At 40.4% G+C, this 21,357-nt stretch overlaps 3 protein-coding genes across 3 annotated transcripts in view; 1 reads left to right on the forward strand and 2 right to left on the reverse strand.

Annotated features, from left to right (window-relative positions):
• erc2 (ELKS/RAB6-interacting/CAST family member 2) overlaps window positions 1-4,324 on the forward strand; it is a 46,018-nt gene extending 41,694 nt beyond the window's left edge. The window contains 6 exon segments of the mRNA XM_028575048.1: window positions 785-932; window positions 2,552-2,709; window positions 2,777-3,214; window positions 3,467-3,534; window positions 3,661-3,844; window positions 3,987-4,324. Of these exon segments, the coding sequence (XP_028430849.1) occupies window positions 785-932; window positions 2,552-2,709; window positions 2,777-3,214; window positions 3,467-3,534; window positions 3,661-3,833 (985 nt within the window). The 3' untranslated portion in view covers window positions 3,834-3,844; window positions 3,987-4,324.
• A 5,440-nt stretch (window positions 4,325-9,764) lies between these two features.
• On the reverse strand, window positions 9,765-13,659 carry creld1a (CRELD disulfide isomerase 1a). The gene is made up of 6 exons (XM_028576205.1): window positions 13,549-13,659; window positions 12,918-13,020; window positions 12,742-12,825; window positions 11,299-11,394; window positions 11,035-11,175; window positions 9,765-10,959 (listed from the first exon to the last, which is right to left on the reverse strand). The coding sequence occupies exons 4-6, from the start codon at window positions 11,366-11,368 to the stop codon at window positions 10,739-10,741; spliced, it is 432 nt and encodes a 143-aa protein (XP_028432006.1). The 5' UTR covers window positions 11,369-11,394; window positions 12,742-12,825; window positions 12,918-13,020; window positions 13,549-13,659; the 3' UTR covers window positions 9,765-10,738.
• Window positions 13,660-15,059: 1,400 nt separating this feature from the next.
• Window positions 15,060-20,490, reverse strand: il17rc (interleukin 17 receptor C). Its single transcript, XM_028575049.1, has 14 exons — window positions 20,440-20,490; window positions 19,884-20,124; window positions 18,936-19,039; window positions 18,615-18,726; window positions 18,492-18,533; window positions 18,275-18,390; window positions 17,356-17,412; window positions 17,193-17,256; window positions 16,875-17,098; window positions 16,426-16,479; window positions 16,282-16,333; window positions 16,062-16,157; window positions 15,822-15,860; window positions 15,060-15,718 (listed from the first exon to the last, which is right to left on the reverse strand). The coding sequence occupies exons 1-14, from the start codon at window positions 20,488-20,490 to the stop codon at window positions 15,060-15,062; spliced, it is 1,911 nt and encodes a 636-aa protein (XP_028430850.1).
• Window positions 20,491-21,357: the final 867 nt, after the last annotated feature.

Consider the following 21,357-nt stretch of genomic DNA (forward strand, 5'->3'; position numbering starts at 1 on the left):
GTCCTAATTGTATTTTAATTTGATTTTAGAAGTTATCTGTTGTAGTTATGGCTAATACTGGGGCAGGGCCATGACAGAAAAAAAGGAAATTAAACAAAGAACAACTAAAAGCTAAAAGGGAAATTGACAGAAAAACTGTCAACCTTGGTCGGATTTTTAACAAATGGAGACAATTACAGGATTGTAAATGGTTCAAAACTGACCCAAAATTGGCCCTCAGGTACGTACTATGTCTATTTCATTCATAAAATAACTTTAGAATGCGATGTGGTTGTAGTCAGTAGCCTACAGTAAATTAGGCCCCCCCTTCCGTTTAGCGCCCGGTTTTATTTTTTTACTGTCCGTGTTTGTGTTGGCCTACTGTATTTTTTTGTCCTCCTGTACTTGTGTGAAGCGTCCTCGGGTTTCATGAAATGCGCTATATGATGTTATTATTACATTGTTGCATAATGCAACGATGCATCTGTAACGTATTCTCTTATTGTAAATGAATGATTTTCTGTCTGAGCAAAACAATTCGCAACAATCTCAACTATATGACCTACTGGTAACGCTAACTTAGTAACACAGTATAGCATTGTAAAGAAAAGATCTTTACGACAGCAGGTGTGGTACAAACACTACCGCTTTTGTCCATAGCGGCCGCTAGAATCAACACAAACTGAAAGTTACTTTAAATTGAAGTGTTTTATTAATGCGATGGCTTAACTATATACCATTTCTTTAATGTTCTTCCTATTTTATAGAATATACATGCTGATGCCATAAGGTTTTTCTTCTTCAGGCAACAAGCTCTGCTGGCAGCCATCAGTGAGAAAGATGCTAATATTGCACTGCTGGAACTGTCGGCCTCCAATAAAAAGAAGACCCAGGAGGAGGTGCTGGCCCTCAAGAGGGAGCGGGACAAACTGATGCACCAGCTCAAACAACACGTTAGTACTGCAGCACAACGTCAAGGAAAATTCTGTCTGCACTATAGCTGGTTGCCAAGGCAACGTTAATCAAAAAGAAAAATGTAGCTGCAACTAGCCAGTTTTTTCCATTTCATCTATAGGGGGTGCTGCTCACACATGGCCACTAATCATCTTTGCTAGTTCAGTTTTTCCCCAAATGTGTCTCATTCTGCTGTTTGAGTCAGAGCTGTTTTACGGGCAAGTCAAGTCCAACTCATTCCACACAGGTCCACATCAAGTTACACTCATTTGCAAATTGCCAAGTCATTTGACTCTCTTTTCTGGCCATTAACATGACACTTATTTTGAGTTTTGATGGTTTCCCATCAAAGCAGTGTTCATGTGCATAGCTGAGGTCAAATCCATTCAGTGCAGAGGCCTAAAAATGTAATATTCAAGGTGTACCAGGTCCAAATTTAAGACTTAAATGTTTTTGCTTTCAAGTCATGTCAGGTCTTCAAGGAGTCAAGTCTCAGGTAAGTGAAGTCAAGTCCAAGTCAAGTCTTAAACCTATAGGGCGGAGACTTTGATTTCGAGTGAAACTTAAGTCAAAGACTCAAATTATACACTAGAAATTCAGGCAGTGACAAAATGGCCTCCTTAGGTCTCTGTAAGGTGCCCAATACTATACTGTATATATTATAAGTGTATTTACAATGCATTATAGACACGGGTATTATTGAAAGTTCAATCTAGATGCACCCTAGTGGCAGCAAATGTATTTTGCAGCCAGGGGGTCTAGCAACTCTCCGTTGGCTTGCGAGCTGGAAAAACCAAACTCTGGCCGGGCTGATCACATTGTTGACAGAGTCGGTGGGCGGGCTTATGGCTGCTGCTGCTGGGAACAGCGGTCTTTCGAATCGGCTTTGGCCACGACTCTGGAAGACTTTCTTTGAGATTTTGGATATTGTTATATCGTAATATGGCATAAGTGTTGTCTTTTCCTGGTTTTAAAGGCTGCATTACAGTAAAGTGATGTCATTTTATGAACTTACCAGACTGTTGTAATTGTTCTGTTATTTGCCTTTACCCACTTAGTCATTATATCCACATTACTGATGATTTGTTATCAAAAATCTCATTGTGTAAATATTTTGTGAAAGCACCAATAGTCAACACTACAATATCGTTGCGGTATCGATATCGAGGCATTTGGTCAAAAATATCGTGATATTTGATTTTCTCCATATCACCCAGCCCTAGACCGGATATGGCAAAAGTTTAATCTGTCAACTAGCTCTGCTACCTTCTTCGTTGCTCTGCTTAGTTGTAGCGCTATCCTATTGCGTGCAGAGAGAATTTGAAAGACAGCCGTTTATCCCGCCCCTCGTTTTGAGCCCTGTCAATGGTGAGTTCCAAGACCCAACATCTGAAGTCTGAGAAAAAAAAAGAAAAGTATAAGCCTTAGTGTTGATTGCATGGTTGTTGCACTGGATTGTATTACATTGTAAGGTGTTACTGTTTTAACGTCAACCAACATATACTGAAAATATGTGCTTTGTCCCGCCATAAACTCATTTGATGTACATTGTGAGGGATTGATGTTCTTTTTAACAGCTGTAGATCATCATGTCCTAACCAGTTTCCTCTTTCTACAGACACAAAGCAGAATGAAGCTGATAGCCGACAACTACGAAGATGAGCAATATCATCCACACGGTCCTCACCACTCCCAGCCTCAGCCTCCGCATGCTCAGCCTCAACCTCAGCCCCAGCCCCAGCCCCAGCCCCAGCCCCAGCCCCAGCCCCAGCCGCAGTACCCCCACCCTCCCCACGCCCCCCACACCCAGCAGACCCCATATCCACACGCCATGCATCCGCAGCACCCACAGCACCCGCAGCACCCACAGGCCCCCCAACAGCACCCACACCCACAGCAGCCACAACCCCAGTACCCTCACCCACAGCACCCCCAGCAGCACGCTCAGCACCCCCAACCACCTCCCCAGCACCAACAGCACCCACGGCCCCCACAGCCCCAACACCCTCACCAACAGCACCCGCAGCATCCTCCACAGCACCCACATGCACATCCCCCTCCGCAACACCCTCACCCTCAGCACCCACACGGCGCTCCCCAACAAGGACCCCACCCCCAACATCCACATCCCCAGCACCCTCAACACCCTCAACACCCTCAGCACCCTCAGCACCCACAGCACCCGCACCATGGCCAACATCCACGTCACCCATCGCCCCATCATCGTGGAGGGCCGGCCAGAGGGCCCCCACATGGTGGTCACCGCCCTGCCCAGGACCAGGTTAGATGTCATTTTTTTTTAAATCCCGCCAATTCACCGATCAAAGTATAATCCTAGAAAATCATTGACAAAAGCAGCACTGCAAGTACTTATCACATTAATAAATTCTCTGATGCTTTCTTATACGTGTAAACGTTTTAAACGCTTATTTTTCTATCACACTGCCTGCTGTTCAAGTGATGTCTTTTGATCAGCAGTTACTCCAGTTTCTGTCTACTTTCTTTCCTCCATGCATACCACTGCCATTAACAGGATGACGATGAGGGCATTTGGGCATAATCTTCGCTGTGACAACCAAAGCTCTAATATTGTTTTGAGGGGTGAGATATGTTTAAGACTTTTCCACTTTATGATTCTCAGTTTCCTCTCTGCCTAATATATTTCATAACAAAAGAAATGGCTGTGTGACGTCTGGATTTTTGTATTTTGTTATATCTCACGTTCAGATGATTCAGTCACTACAGGAGGAGCACAGCCATGCCATGATGTTGAAACACTACAATACCCGGGCAAACATATATTACCTCCACTCAATCAACACTCAGCAATGGGACCTTTAGTTTATTTTCCGGGGGAAAGGAGGGTGCACTCAGGTGTCCAGGTCTTGCGGGGAGACTGACAGCTGAGCAGGTGATTTCAAACATTTCATATTAGGACACGCATAATGTATAATAACACACAAAATGAATGTTTTCAGTTGTTAAAAAAAAAAAAATTTTTCCAAACGGCAACGATGTTCTTCATTTTCTGCGTCATCTACTTCCTCCGACAGGATCACAGATACGGGACTTAATTGGAAGGAAAGGGACAGATGTTGATGCCGATGGAGAGACAGATGTATCAGATTCTTGCTTGGACAGGGAATGCGATCAACAAGGCAGCCCTGCATCAGAGCTCTCACACAGGAAACTTCAACTGTCTGTCACCAGCTCAACACTGCACCTCTTCAGGCCAACAATGCCCTCTTGATCCTCCCAGCAGAGATCTCCCGACAGTCTGCCAGCCCAGTATTTGTTCCTCTTCCTTCTTCCAGTAATTGATTCAAGATCATGGTTGTCTTGCTATATGTCTCATCTGCCTGACTGACTCCTCTGGCTGTGTTTTGGCCCCCCCACCTGACACTGTCATGGTTTCTTGATCCTCACTGCCCTGCTGACCAACCTGGAGACATCTGACCCCTCTACCTGGCTATCGCGACCCTCATGACTCTTCTGTAGTTTCAATCATCTGATTGTGTTGATGAGCTATTTTATCCTTTGTGGCACACATGGACCTCTTTTTTACCTTTATACATGCCCCAAACACCATCTATTTCTAGAAAGGCTTATGCTCAGCATTTCTAAAAGTGATGTAGTGTCCCTTCACTTGCTTTTTCCACACACCAGATTTGAGTGTTTTTGTTGTTGCTGTCATTTCTTGTTGGTAAAAGGAAGAGCTTAGAGCTGACTGATAGTACGCCTTTAGCCTTGCCTGCAGCATCAGGGGTTTCCTTGGCTGCACGAGCAGGGCCCTCCAGTTCTTGCGCTTGTTTTAGCCTCAAGGCTGCGGGTGCCATCGATGTTTCTCTTCATGTTACCTCATTTTAATCAGAAGTAGTCAAAAAAAATAATCAATCTATGCAGATGTCAATTCAGAGTGAATGCATTTTTATTTCCCCATCCTCACTCAGATTTATCAGTCAAAGTGTAATTAACCATCCAATCAGAGTGGCCAAGAGAGCGGTCAGAAACTATTAATCAGTCAGATTATTTTGAGTTTCTGAGACTATGCACCTATGCACCTCCTCCGTGTTGCAGGAATTTTTACTAATGGTGCTTCTGCTGGTGCTCAAACTAAATGGTGTCAGAAGACCTGGTCAAGAGCATCTTTTAGTCATTTTACAGTCAAGGAGCTTGATCCCACAATGGACTTCACAAACAAACTGTAAAAGACTGCTTTGTACATACGATTTGACCTTGTGGGCTTTGTGATCAACGATCACTTCAACACCCGCACAGAGGTGATCTCCCTCTATTAATACTGCTACTATAAATACATTATAGACTATGAAGTGGAGGATGTTCAATAGATGTTTTCCCTGCAGGTCTATTTGTACCATTGACACCCCAGTCTCTGACCTACAGTATGCTCCTGCTCCCCTCTCCCTTGTAATTCTCCTCTTCCAGCAGTAGTCTGTGTGACCTCCTCAATCATAGTGACTTGTTTTCTCCTTCTCAACAAGGTGGCTTGTGCCTCGTAAAAACTGTACACATATATTATAGATGTGCATATATTATACATATAGAGAGAAATCTATAGTGTGTCTATACGTGGTCAGAAAATCGTTTCAAACCGACAAGATAATAAATGATTTTTTTCTTCATGGTTATTTTTCTAACTGGCTGGAGGTCAGAGAGATGTCTTATTTAGAGTGTTGAGTGGTGTGATTTTCCTCTGATTTGCACATTGTGAGAAAACCCCTCAACAGAGAGTAACATTCCCTGTCTGAAAACACAGGACAGCCAAAAAAAAAGAAAAAAAAAAAAAAAATAAAAATAAAAAATATATATATATATATAAGAGCTTTAGAGCAGTTAATGGGAAATAGAGAAGTGTATCCAAATATATCTAGAAGTCTAGAAAAGATGACATTATTACATTCCTTTCTTCAATGTGAAAACATTTAGTTGAACACCACTTGACTTGTGGTGACAACTTCGAACAAAAAAGACTGAACTTTGCAGCTCACATAAGTAGCAATGAGATTATGTCTGCTGCACTCAGCAGTCAGAAACTTGCACTTGTGAGTGAGGACTATCACGTTTAACATCCAAGTGGAGGTTTGAGTGACTCTGTCGGGATGCATTTCTTTCGCGTGTTTGTCGTCGTTGTCGTTTGTAAACAGATGTGGTAACATACGTGACCGTGACAGCTGATTAAGTAGAAAAACCAACACACTGGTGCAGTATAGTGGAAAATTGAATTAGACTGTTACAATCCCCTACTTCCTCTCCCTCCCCTCATGGTGCTTGTGTGTCTCCCTTATATGGCCAATTGTCGATCGTTGTATATAAATGTCTATCCATCTCTCCACAAACCGAGGTGATCCATGCATCGCCTTTTATGTGTCCGCTTCACATATGAACCTCTACAGCTCCTGTCACTGACCAAGAATCAACAGATTGTGTGAAGCTTTTGTGTTTGTGTTTACAAATGTTACGAGAAAGGTCCTGATTTGGATTTTAGAATTAAAAAAGGGAAGACAATGCAGACAGACAGAGGAGCAAAAAACCTCTCACTTCACCATCAGGGGGGCGGAGTACGAATCCTCCATTTTCAGGTCCTTATCTACTGAATACTTGAAGTAGGGGGTTCTCCTACCATGAAATACCATATATGATTTACATGGTAGAAAACATGAAACATTTCAATTGTGCCCATGCATGCTGATTTTTACATAATGTGCCAACTGAAAGCGATGATGTAAGGATAATCTCCTGTTCTCTATGCAGAGCGATTTCTTAACTGTTGTGTCAGAAAATAAGGTTTAGGAGACACAAAGGCTTAGAAGCTGGGGCTGGTTTCCTGGGCTTAGACGAAAGACTAATCCTGGTTGTGAATGACTGACTTCACATTCAGTGTGAGGTAGAGTCAAGAAGTCAAGTCTGCATCTGTGAATAGAAGCAGCCGTCTAGAGAGACTTGAGTTGAAGGGTTTGTAGGTTCACCAATAATTCTCAAAGGCCTTTGAGAAAAAGGTCTGAAAAGCCTAACATACATTTTCACTTTATTGTTGTATACGGGTTGTTTTTCTTTTGCTGTATGTTGCTGAAAACTTTGGATTAAACAAATCACTGTGACCAATGACAGAAACATTTTTGTTTTGACAGAACAAATATTATTTACTTTTGTATTCTTCATTTTTGTATTTAAGTTAGATTTATTTTTTTTCTATTGTTTCAGCTTATTGAATATGCCAGTTTGAGACTGTACTATTTGTATAAGTAAATGTTTTGAGCTGTACAGTAAAGACCTAGGAACAAGTTCAATGTGAGTGTCCAGCATGCTGAATGATTACTTGTGTGAACGTGAGCTAATCTCCCATGAAGCATCATTCCTCTTCATTACTTGCATCTGCATCATGCATTGTGACGGTGTGATGTCGTGTTTGAGAGTGATGTGTGTCTCACTTACTGTGTCCCCCTAGTAGACAGCCTGTGCAGTTTTGTGAGAGTGCAGCATGCTTGTGTAAATCTATTCATAAAAGAGAGATGCGTGTGTGTGTGTGTGTGTGTGCTTTAATGGGTGTGCGTATGTGTGTCTATGCGTGTTATGAATGCAAACGAGAATTATCTATTTAAAAAAAACTTTATCAGAGGAAGTCCCTAGAGGAAAAAAGCGAGATTGAGTCGGTTGAAGTTTTGAATGAAGCATGTGATGTTTTCTGTTTTTTAAACATAGAAGGCTGTCCTCAGTGCCCCAGTTTGCTCTATTGTATGTGCTGTATCAGAATATTACTATTGAGTGTTGGCCAGCTTGTTTATATCCATCAAATAAAGGTGACTTTCTTTCTGTCTCTGTTTGCAAATTTCTACTCAAAGTTAAAATCAGTTAAATCGTATTAGTTAATTATTTTCTAGTACAAATACAAGTATGCAACTTGAATGCATGGCGTGAAACGTTTGTAAAGTTGTAAACAAGCACACTAGTAAGTAGAATTGTGCACTAATTTCATATCAGTTTAAATTTTAATATACATTATTAGAATAATCTAGTCCTGTAATTATTACTGCAAAAAACAAATGGTAGGAATACTGTAATACTATGTGGTTAGAATAGCAAAGTTCAGTAAACTTACTCTAATAACTAATTCTACCTCCATTGTTCCAATATCAAAAGGCCTGGGTTTTAATATTCAATAATTATATATTACTCAACAGCAGCGTCCTGCAAAATGATAAAAAAGAGGAATCCTGGGTTTACAGCATGTTGACACAGGACTTTTATTTCAGTGTTTTATATTCTAAAGACAAAATGTTATCCCGAATGAGTTGAAATTTGCGTGGAAACCCGTTGCCTTAAACCGTCTTAGTTTTTACACAAGGTGAAACTTAACGGGTTAAGTTGTATTAACATAGTAGACAAATCAAGTTTACATCAATAGTCATTGCTAAAAATCATTTGTAAACATAAATTATTTTTTTCTGGAGTTATGTTGTCTAAAATAAGCTTGTTAAGTTAAAAATACAAAGAAACATTACAAATATGGAACATTAGGTTACTTATCAATACTAGAGAAATACTTTGTTTATATAAATGTTTTTTCCTTTGTGATGTATTCAATGCATTCATTCCAAAGAAACAGAGATAAATCAATGAACTTAAAACATTGAAGCTTTCCAATGTCCTGTGCTGTGTAGAACAATTCTCTCTAGAGACAGAGTTACTGATTTCCAATCTGTGTAGAAAACATGAAGCATTCTTTCGCTGCCCAGACCCCATCAGTCCCTACCCGGGTCTCGCTCATGGTACAACAGGGGTGGCCAACCAGTTTAGCATTAAGAGCCACAAAAAAACACGCACCATAGCAAAAAGCCACACAACACATGCACGTCCACATTACAACAGCAACAGTGACTTCCAGATCTAATGACAGTCATAATACATAGCAGTTTTCATAGGTTTTTTTTCTTACTTAGGTTGACTCAGTGTGAAACCTGACAGTCTTTGTTATCCACAATCCTTTTTAGGTTTGGTTGTACTCAGTTGTGGCCACTCGAAGCGACTCTTTCACTCATTTGTCACTAGAGGGGCTTTCAAACAATCTGATTCAGCAGTAAAAGGGTTAATGAGGAAGGTGATCTGTGGCCGCTGTTTTTCCTCAGGTTGCAGAATCTGTCCATAAAAAAACTCTGCTGCATTATTTTTTATTTTAAAATAATTGGCAAATGTACTGGCAGATGCATTCAAATGCTTTTTTTTTTACTTATCTGAAATGTTTAAAAAAGTAACAAAACAAAACCCACCAATAACACAGCACACAGTAAGAGCCTCAAAGGAGCAGGCAAAGAGCCGCATACGGCTCAAGAGCCACAGGTTCGCCACCCCTGTGGTACAACAATAAATGTAGATAACATGAATCCTAAATCAACCAAAACTAAAACTAAACATAAATGCATGCCCAACATTAACAGAACATTATAAAAACACACTTTAACTAGGACAGAAACTGTTCTGAACATATTTTTTTCCCCATGAGCCTTTGCATCGCTTCAGCCAAGAACAATTCAAATGAACCCACCCCTCCCATACAGAATCTTAAGATCCTTAGTTATCTCTGCTTAATAATACGCACTGCATACTGAAGCTGATCATTACAGACAACTAATGTGATTTAGTAATAATTTTGTTTTTTAACAAAACATGAAAGAATAAGTAAGTAAGATTTTCTTTTTTATTATATATATATTTCTTGAAGCTGTACTTTCACTTGTCTCTTTGTATTTTTGCTTATTTAAAGCTAATATACTTGCACTTGCTGCTTTTTTTGCACCTGAAGTTTGCACCTTCAGGGTTATAAGCACTTAATTGGAAGTCGCTTTGGATAAAAGCGTCAGCTAAATGACATGTAATGTAATAATGTAAAGTAGTGACCACTAAACTACTGTAAATCTGGGTTTACAGTGTACACGTGGAGGAAAGGGTCATTAGAAATATTACTATATAGTATAATGTACATGTTACAAATGCAGTGCCATTGTTACAGTATAAGAAGTAAATCTAATACAGTACATGGTTTCTGCAAACAAATTCAAGCAAGCTGTAAATTCTTGAAGCTACAATTGACACCATTGTTTGTTGGTGGCTACAAATGCCAGAACAAGGTAGCTGCTTGAAAACAATAAAAAGCACTTTCCAGCTCATTACAGAAAAGTGGTACAACTGGACAGTCGTTTAAAAGTCTTCAACTGCATCTTGTGGTCCTCATCAGTTACTGGAGTTTGTGACGATAACAAAGCAAACACCATCCACTGATGAAGACAGTAAAATACAGTTGAAAGGCTCCAGACAAAGTTGGTAAGTGGACATTGAATTAAACTTTGTCATACTACTATTTACAAGGTCAAGAATAAACTTCCACACTCATGTTGCCCATCTCTGTGATATTACAGGATGATATCTAAAAACTGTGTAGGGACGAAGAATCATGATCAATTCTAGCCGGTGAAAATTAAAAAAAATATTTCCCATAGTCAGTCAGACAACACAGAAATAAGCTGCAGGGACAGAAGAAGCTGTCACCTGATTTGTCACTTCTTCTGGGTATTTGCATCTAAAACCTGGATTTCATTAAAAGGCTTCAAATATGAAAGAAGGGATGTTCTTTTTCTATTGTGGGTAGATTTACTGTCTGTATACTGAACTTGGTTTTATATTATTTTCATGGTGGTTCAGTGGTTGTTAAAATGTTGCCATAAATGATCTTACAGATAGAAAAGTGTGACATTGTCCATCTGGACATACAATGTTAAAGTCTTTTTGAGCTTTAACGTCCCTTTAAGAAGCTGTCTAACATACGGTCTCCCCTGTCAGAAAGCCAGTACCCTGCCATGGCTGCCACTGCTCCCATGAATACAGATGTGTAAACCAAATCCCCCTTAGCAGCCAGCGTGGCCAGAGCGCAAAGTACCACCCCGAAGATCATCTGCTGCAGCACCTCCACCTCGTCATCCTGAATATCCTCAAACAGACCTTTCACCTGAACACCTGCAAAGGGAGATAAACATGTGAGAGGTTGCAGTGTGGTTAGGTGTTCACATGATTGTGTGTGATGAGACTCACCAGGCTGCTGCTTCTTCACACAGACGCCGTCCCTATGGATGAATCCTTCAGCACAGTCACAGCGGAAGGAGCCTTCTGTGTTGGTACAAATCTCATCCAGACCATGACAGGCAAGTACCCTGTCACTACATTCATCTATATCTAAGAAAAACAAAGATATCATCTCATCAGAGACTTGTAGATCAATGCAGCTCCCAAGGAGCACATAATGTATGCATGCTGATGAAATAATACTTAAAACATATTCTCTTTTTAAGCAATTACCCAAACACTTGGACCCTGTCAGTGTGTACCCAGAGGCACATTTCCGGCAGCGTGCTGGTCCGCTACCCATACAGCCCACACAGGCCGAGTCACAGTCTGAGGAAAGAGTGACCATTTAATTTCTTTATTTACAAAACAATGTATATGAGTGAAAGGTGCCTTAGCGTTATTTAATATTTAGGCTCTCCAGTGCAGCTATTAAAAGGGAACAAGTATACGACTGTAGTAACTGACAGTGGTCATCAGGGGACACAATGGAGTACTTGTTGGACTTTACTGCGTTATGCTTGACATTTTGTAGATGTGTGTAATTTAATGTCTCCTGTTTCATAACGTCAAATAGACTATTGCAAAAACTGACTGGCTTACCTTGTGAGCATTTGTATGAACGCTAAAAGATGCTTCATCTACTGTTACAAGAGTTTATGCAGTGATGCTTGAGCTCTATACAATACAGTATATGGATGATTAATATGATCTATAATGGGTGTAATTTTATAAAGAAAGTAAGCCTCTGCTATGTAGGTAGTGCGCACACACACACACACACACACACACACACACACACACACACACACACACATACCTTGCACTGTACATACATGGACACACCCATCTTGTTATCATATAAATATTAGAAAAACAAAACATTTTGAGGAATATTGGAAATGTTGTGCGGGGAAAATAGGGCATTGATAATTGATTAAATGTATGTCAAGACCAAACTAGAGTTAGCACCTTGTGGTTGTATGCCACTGCCAACCAATTAAGTTTACATCCATGTCCACCAAATGCATCCCCTTCTTTTCCTGAGTTATCGTGTTGAATATGGCCAGAAAAGTGTTTTAATCAGTAATTAATTTAATTAGTTAATCAGTTCATCATTGAGTCCAAGTGGATGTTTGTGCCAAATTTGAAGAAATTCCCTCCAGGCGTCCCTGAGATATCACGTTTACGAGAATGAGATGGCGGACAACCCCAAAACATAATAATAATACAAATACGAAAAACTCAAGAGTTGAAAAAATAAAATATTCTAGTTTAAGCTTTTTGCTTTTTTTACATGCTGATTGGCGATAAAAAAAAAGACATAAAGCTTTGTGTTTTCAGTTTTGGGGCTCTGTTCACCTGGATTAGTGCTGAAACAATTAGTCAGTCAGTGAGAAGTTAAATAGAAAGGAAAAGACAACAATTTAAAAAAACAGATTAATGAATTGTTCAAGCCATTTATCAGTCAAATATATCAATCTTTCACTGGTTCCAGCTTCCCAAAAGTGAGGATTTGCTTCTTCTCTCTCTTTTATATCACTTTAAATTTAATATCTTTATATTTTGGATTGCTGGTAGAGCAAAACAACTTGAAGACACGTCTGACATTGTAATTTCTACTTCTTTAGAAAAAGCCTTCATGTTGTGTTTTTCCTCCAATTCTAAACCACTGACCTCTGCACTCAAAGGAACCATCTGTATTGAAGCAGTAGCTGTTTGTAGGACAGATACCCAGCTCCGTGCCACACTCATCAACGTCTAAAACAGATCAAAACATAAATACATTTAGAACACTAGTGTGTATGATTTATGCCATACATGTATGTGATGATAGGCTCTATATACAGTACCTACACAGGTGTCATTATGGAGTGTCCATCCTGCTCTGCATTCCTCACACTGGTCATTTTCTGGGCCTGAACACTTGCCGCAGGTATCTGGACAGCTGTGCACCTGAACAGCCAACAGACAACAAAGCCAGGCAGCCTGCAGCGGGTTCCTGTGAAGCATCCTTACTCCTATCTGTCCCATCAGGTCCACAAGAGATATAGGTTTCTCTCCTAAATATCACACCCAGGTTTGTTTAATGATGCTTGCAAGTTAAGAACAGATGGCTGACAGAATAAAGTAGGCTATATGATGAGGGATTAAAATAAAAAAAGCTCCACTTGAAAAAAAGAAAAGAAGCTCCACCAGGTACAAAAAAAGAGTTGGGGAGTCTGTTTGTGGCACTAGTGGTGGAAAGTAACTAAGTACATTTACTCACTTATTTCACTTTTGTATTTTAATTGTACTGTATGCAACTTATACTTCTGCTTCACTACATGCAAGAGACATTACATTGCACTTTCTACTCCACTACAATAACCTGACAGCTATAATTTATGAGTACGTAGCATACTTCTGTACTTTTACAAATAACGAAGCAATCATTTAAGTGGACCTGAATACGCTAGCCATAAGTTAAGGGTTTTACTGTACCTCTTCTATGTGTGTCGAGTTTGAACTCTGTCCTCCTAAGTAAAGTTTAAATGCTGCGAATACAGCCGAGACGCACTTGTCACACTTCAACACTCCTTTGTGTTTGATTATAGAAAATAAACCAAACATCCCGAGCGGGCGGAGCATGCAGCACTCTCAAAGCACCGCCCCTCCGGGATGTAGTGGAATATTTTAACAAGTACTTCTGTGTGTCCTTAAAATGACACTAGATTGCACCAATAAGATCCACCGCCCTTCACCCAGAGATGGCCAATCACTATCCGAAATCCGCCATGCACTAAAATAAGCACATTTATTTATAGACAAGTGTTGAAAGCCTTACAGTACATGGATAGAATTAGTCTGTAAGATTTTAGGTTAAACATTTTAAAGCTTAAAAGATAAGTCTGGTCATATTCTATATTTTTCTTACACTCAACAAATTCCATGTGAAGACAATGACAAACAATGATTTAATCCTGAAAAAAGTAGTCTGTGTAGTCAAAGCCTTATATAACTTATTCCTCTGTGCCATAGACCACCGTTATTGTCCAAAAAACACTTTTGACATTGTTGCACTTTGTGACATTTTCCTTCATGACAATGAACATTTGAGCCAGTCCCACAAACTCCTCCTGCTGCCAAGCTGTTCAATAACACATCAAAACCGCAGCTGAAAATAGTCCCTAACAAATTACTCCTATTTGAGTAACGTTTTCTAAAAACTGCAGTGTCCAGCCATTTGTTAGGAAATTACTTAATAATAATATAATAATAATAACTTGGATTTATATAGCGCCTTTCAAGGTCGCTTAACAAATAGGGGGGGAGGGGGGTTAGGGGTCAAAGGACTTAATGAAAATTAATTTTTTTGAGGTGCTTTTTGAACATGGGCAGGGATGGGGCAGAGACGTGGAGTGGTAGACTGTTCCAGAGTGTGGGAGCCTTGGCAGACAAACATCTGTCCGTAAAAGTCCGCAACCTGGTGCGCGGGCGAACCAGCAGGTCCTTGTCAGAGGTCCGCAGGGAATGTAACTGAGTGTAGGGGTGGAGGAGATCTATGAGGTATTGCGGTGAGAGTCCATGGAGAGATTTGTAGGTGAGCAGGAGTATCTTGTAGGTGATGACTTGACTGGCAACCAGTGGAGCTTTTGGAGGATGAGAATGTAATGCTGCCAGGGCTTGGTGTGGGTTAGAACCTTGGCAGCAGAGTTCTGGGCATACTGGAGTCTGCTAAGGGTCTTGGTGCGCAGTCCAGACAGGACATCTTAAGTAAAAATAAACAGGTTTGGGTTCTGGAAACTCCAGACAGAGAAGTGTAGTCGAAAAAAGTAGTGAGGAATGGACGTATTGTTGTTGGTCATTTCATGGCATTTCTTGACCATAACAACATTATAGATCATTGCCAGTCAGCCTTTAGTGACCTATGTTTATCTCATCCACAATATGGATGAACATGTCTTTCATATTCACAGAGCAGCAATAATATGCAAAAATAATTTAACTGAACTTCAAAGGCGTTGCTCCAAGTTTTTCTCAGGGCCAACATATTTACAGTGTGATGCCTTCTGCTGGTCTTGTCCCTTTTTGGTCTTTGCACTCCATTTCCACCTTGTCCGTGTCCTTCTACCTGATCGCCTCCCTGTCCTTCCCATAGTGAGCTCAGACAACAAAGCCTGGATCTGAGAGGGAAGCTGGAACAGGGGCAGCCCCTGAAAAAGCTCCGGTAGTCTCCTGTCAATGCTTGGATGGGAGTCCAATTTCACCAGAAGAAAACGTTCTCCAGCTCTGCCCAGCTGCTTGTCCGCTTGAATGAGGAATAGAGAGGCTGTGAACACATCAGAGTAAGGGGAACATATCTGAGGGAGACCCTTGTCTCCCTTCATCTTGATAACCTCTTTGTTCCCATGGGTCCATTCCTCTGCTCTCTCCAAGGCTTTGCGGGTCAAGACGAGCACAACTCGGCCGCCCAGGCTTTTCAGCTGCAGCAGCTGGGAGTGCAGCCATGGCAGAGGCCCCATAGTGCACTGCTCCTTCCTGCTCCACTGATCCACAGACACACTGAAACCCTGGTTAAAGAGCTGGGAGCCAAGCTGACATACTGACTCCGAAACACCATCATCCACATCTGGGGGGCTCAGCAACACCACCATATGACCCTTTCTGCCAACTTTAGAGAGAAAAAACATGGGGGGGGATGTCAGAGAGTTGTTCAATCATGACTTGATGATTCTTTTTTATTACAAGTAGTAGTATTAAAAGAAATTACTCACTCTTTACAAATCCGCCATGATGCCAGCTCCAAGCCCATTCTGTAAAATTTAGAAAATGAAAAGTAAATATACCAGAGGGCTGAGCAGAAATACACAACAGGGATATGTATAATTTCAGTGCACAAATAATTGATTCCTTAAACTGTATGTGGGTAAAATATATGCACACTTGATGCACAATTCCCAGTTTTAGTAAACATTTTTTCTGTGATTGCCTAAGAAAAAAAAAGGAAAACTCACTCTTGACAAAGTCGTGAAGGAGATAAAACATGAGCACAGCCAAGCAAACCAGCAGCATTACACCAACAAACAGGAGAATCCAGCGTGACCTGTCGTCTGCAAGTAGGCCTAGTACAAAACAAAACCCTTTTCATAAAAAGTTAAAGGAACAGGTGCTGTATATATGCAAAATAGTCCCAACCAGCCCCAGCTTGTGTTAAGGATCAAATTTCAGACTCACTGTTTTTTAAACAGAATGGACCCAGCTCATGTCCCATTCCCTTTACTTCCACCTGCATAAATGGATAAACATAAATGAGTTATTGAACATCACTAACTAAGGAAATATACTGTATGACTCACAGGACAGTTGCGAATACTTTACCATCACACATGTTGAGAGCTGAACGTGGATGTCTTCAAACACCCTTATTGTCTCCTGAAGAGGACACAATTATACATCTTTGGTCAGTCATTAACAACTCATGCTGTGTAGCCAGGCGTTCCCCAAAATTTCCAATGATACCAAATATGTCAGTTGAAAATTGGGTAAATGTGTATAACGTTTTGCACAAGACATCTTGAATATTATAGTTCAACAAAGATAGTTCACTCAGTGTAAACATTATACAGCTGCAATCAAAAGTTGAGATAAGCTGATACAGAATATATATATATATAAATATGTATATGTGTGTGTGTGTGTGTGGGGCACTGTCAAAGCAGATAGGATTTTTTTTAAAGTGTGGGAAAAAAAATACTTTTGAAGTTAACAAAAACAAAAATGGCAGGCATAAAACAAGGGATACAACCCTCAGTATTAAAGTTTCTTACCCAGTGCCCCTTGCTGTTTTGTCTCCATGTGCCATTTTCCAGCTGTTGTCTAAAGCCCTTCATTTCTCTGCAGCAGCTGCTGTTCTCTTTCTGGCAGGGCCACACTTCACCCCCCAGCCTGCAGGGGGCAGACAGGTTCCATGACAACATTGTGTGGTAGTTGTTCATTTGTCCCTGGCTTACAAACACTGACACATTCTGCCATACGCTCCTTTGGAGAGAATCTAAAATAGACAAACAGGAAACATCAGCCGACCAATGGTAAACTACCCACTATTCACCCTGTGGACTGAGACCAGAAAGAAAGTGACATCTCACCTGTGTTATTAATGAAGGGGCAGCTTTGAGTGCGCATAGACCTCTGATCATCCTCATCCCATACCTAACAACACACACACACACACACCAATCATAAAGTTCTGTGTAGACAACACTGTTGGTGTGGTAGCCGTAAGTAATCATGATGTTTAAGTGATGGTACCTGAAGACACATGCAGGGGGTCACAGAATGCAGAGGGATGGTCGTCCTATTCCATATCTATAAAGTAACATTTAACACATCATGGCTTTAATGAGAGTGAGAAGCCAGTGGTGGAGAGGAACATTTACTCAAGTACTGTTGGTAACCTGTACTTTACTCAACTTCTATTTTATGTTACTTCATAGTACTACTGAATTTCAGACAGAGAAGTTTCTAGCTGACACGCGGTGGTGGAGTTTTGTTGCCAAATCAATTAAAGGCCTATTATTTTTTGTAACCAACCTTGAGTGCCTGAATATGTTTTTTATGACTTTTTTGGTCATAACTCCTTCTCTTTTCTGATTCACTGGTTCTATTTCATTTTTTTTTTTTCTGTTGTATATGATAATAAAATTAATATATTTGGGGTTTGGACTGCTGATTGGACAAAACAAACAAATAGAATATGCCAAGTTGGCCTTTTGGAAATTGTGATTTACATTTTCTACAAATGTTTGACATTTCTATTAACAAAAGGATTAATTGAGAAACTAATCGGCAGATTGATCAATAATGACAATACTTATTGTCTAATGCATATTGTTGCAGGATACTTCTCTGCAAACATTTAAAATACAAAACGTGATCAGCTTGTAAAATATGATGCATTGCTTTACCAAATACATGAGTAATAATAATGCAGTCGTTTTTTTTATAAACATCTAAAGGCCCCATTCTGAGATTATACGCTATATATGCTTTGAACTTTCACTTAAGTGTTATTTTGAACGCATTACTCTTTTTTACATTGTTGTGCTATCCGAATACTTTCTTTACCTCTGCAAAAACAAACAAACAAACAAACAAACAAAAAGAAGCAAAAAACACAAATGAATAACTGTGACTGCCCCAAAATGAGGCACTGATATCCAACACTGACCTGACATATACCATTCTTCTCATACTGGACACACACAGAGGGGGGGCTTTTATTCCTGCCAAAATGCAGCTCCACCCAATTCATTTTTTGGTCAATTACACAGTTGAGACTGGGCACTGAAAGAAAGGAAAGAAAAAAATTGTTAATTTCCCCAAATACAGAAATTAAACAAGTAAAACCAACACATATTACACGTATTATGAAGGGGATTACTCACCATGACACTCTTCTACACGTTCCTTCCACTCCTGGGAGCAAACTGAAGACAGATAATATGTGTCACTAGCAGCCAGTTATGAGTTCAACAGGTGCTTTGTAGTTAGAAGACCAAACGTCATACCTTCATCTAGAGAAGGAGAAACAACTTCTCGTGGTGGCGGTGGTGGTGTAGAATAAACAAACACTTGGCTGCTGAAGGAAACCCCAGCTGGCTTAGTAATCTTCACGGAAATCTATAGAAGTCACACACACAAACACACACACACACACACACACACACACACACACACACACACACACACACACACACACACACACACACACACACACACACACACACACACACAAACAGTTTATAAGACAAGATGCCCAGAAGTGTGCATATAGTACATCCCTATTGACAGTACAGATTGTATATTCCAGTACAGGGAGTCTACAGTACCTTTGCCTGGTTTTGCAGAGTAAGAGCTGTATGATTAACCGTAAACTCCACCTTCTTGCACATGGGCAGGGTATGTACTGCGTAGTAACACACTGTCACAGACGCTGTTGCAACAGAAACAAGGTGGGGCTCAGAATTCATGGAAACGCACCTGTAGAACACTGCTAACTCACTTCCAACACCCACGCTACACCAGTGTTTGGTCATGTTTCAACCCATTAACTATGAACTGAGTATAAATAACATATTGAAGGCCTACATATATTTTTTTTCAAAAATGACCATAGAGTTTTACTGTGACTTATTTACTCCACTAGATTCAAGTTGATTACAGTAAACATTTTAGCCAAGTTGATCAATCAACGATGAGAATAAAGCTAAAAATGAAATTTCTCTGTGGTGTTAAAGTTACATTATTATAGTGTTTTCAAGGAAATGTTCATGGCAGAAATACATCAACCATTTACACAAATACAACAAACTACTGTTAATTTCACGATAACCTTGTCACAACCTCCATGTTTGCTCATGCATTATTCCAGTAATGAATTCCCAACACCCTACAACACGCTCCTCAGCAGCTTACTGTTAAATCTCGGACCTGCTCAAAATAGTTTCCACTCCATGTGACGGTATTGTAAATTTGACCGAATATTAATAAAAAGAATGTGTTCATTGTGATGGGTTACCTATTACAATATAAGCAGCCTTGGTGGTAGAACATTATTTTAAAGCTTGATACATTAACCCCCAGTTATATTAACCTCCATTAATCCCAGTGTGGGATTAAAAAAGTCTGTCTTATTTTATCTTATCTTAACGTGGTATACTTTGGGAGACAATGACATAGAGGCTCATTAATGGATTTAACCGTACAAAACAACCGGTATGGTCATTTAATGACAAGTGATAATGTGACAGTAGGCTACATGTAGCCTTAGTTTTTACCGTTTGAATTCCTCTCTGTCTCCCCGCTATAATCCTCTTCCTCATATCCAGAGTGGCCTTCATCCTCAATGACTTTATCCAGATGGATGTTTATGTCTATGTCTATCACCAGACATAATGTACACGTTGCGCTGTCTCTGCAGCAGAGCTCGATAGATGGAGTCAGGTTTTGAACATTCACAGCATTGTTGTCCTCTACTACAAGAATATTCCTCTTGTTCATGGTGCAATCAGAGAGACCCTAAAAAGAGACAGAATTTGACATATATTTAATGTGTGGCATCATATTTGTACTGAATGTTATCTGGACGGTAAATATTTGCTGTTCAGAGGGCTATATTATGTACATACACCAGCCCTATGTTGTGACAAGCTGGCAGATGGTCATGCCCCTGCGTCTAATTAAATGTTTGCGAATAAAACACTTTATCAGTAAAAAGGGAAATTAAAATGTCAGAGCAGGCTACAGTAGTGAAAGGAAATTAAAAGTATAATCTGTCAATAAAAACTATATGTACACTACTGCAGCAGAGGAAATGTAATGTAGGTCCAGTACCTGTGAGCAAATGACTTCATCTCCAGAAATCTCCAAACCACAGACTGACATGCATAGAGGCAGTAAAATGCACCAAATGGACTGTCCAGGAAGTAACATTTTGCCTGGGGACACACCGAAAGATTTAAATCCTACAGCATTTTTGCAGGTGCGACATGACAGCCTTGTTAAACAAGCCCAGCGTCTTTGTCCTCATCATGACTTAAGGCTGGAAAATCAAGTTGATGATATCCTGGCTGAAACTGCACACTGGCATGGGGGGCAGTGAATCGAGACAAACTGTTTGAGAATAGCTGGTTGATGGGTTTGGCCTTTGGTTATGGCCTAGGGAAGAAGAGACATACATGAATGCAGGCAGGTATATGCAGTAGCAACAATAACAACCCATGTTTGCTTTTAATATAGTAAAACAGCTAACATTGCCAGGCTATAAGGTAACATCAGAAATGATATCAAATTATACTAGTAGCCTCATCTTACTTACTGTGTTTAGTAATCCACTGTAAGTATAGTTCCACTCCTCAGACCAGGAGTACACCTTGTCAGAGTTGCCTAGAAGTGTTTGAGTCATGTGAAAATTGAACCATACAGCGCGTCAGGAGTCTCAGGAGTAGTCCCTCCCTCTCTCCCTCTCTCTCTCTCTCTCTCCCCTCTCTCTCTCCCTCTCTATCTCTCTCTCCTCTCTCTCTCCCTCTCTCTCTCCCCCTCTCTCTCTCCCTCTCTCTCTCTCTCTCTCCCTCTCTCTCTCTTTCTCTCTCTCCCTCTCTCCCTCGCTCCCTCCCTCTCTCTCTCTCTCTCTCTCTCTCTCTCTCTCTCTCTCTCTCTCTCTCTCTCTCTCTGTTTCTGTTTGTCTATCTCTGATTTAGTCCCAGCAGAGTCCCTAACCAGGTCAAAATGCACATAACTTCCTGCTCTGAA

Source organism: Perca flavescens, chromosome 4 (genome assembly GCF_004354835.1).
Source record: "Perca flavescens isolate YP-PL-M2 chromosome 4, PFLA_1.0, whole genome shotgun sequence".
Classification (NCBI taxonomy): Eukaryota; Metazoa; Chordata; class Actinopteri; order Perciformes; family Percidae; genus Perca; species Perca flavescens.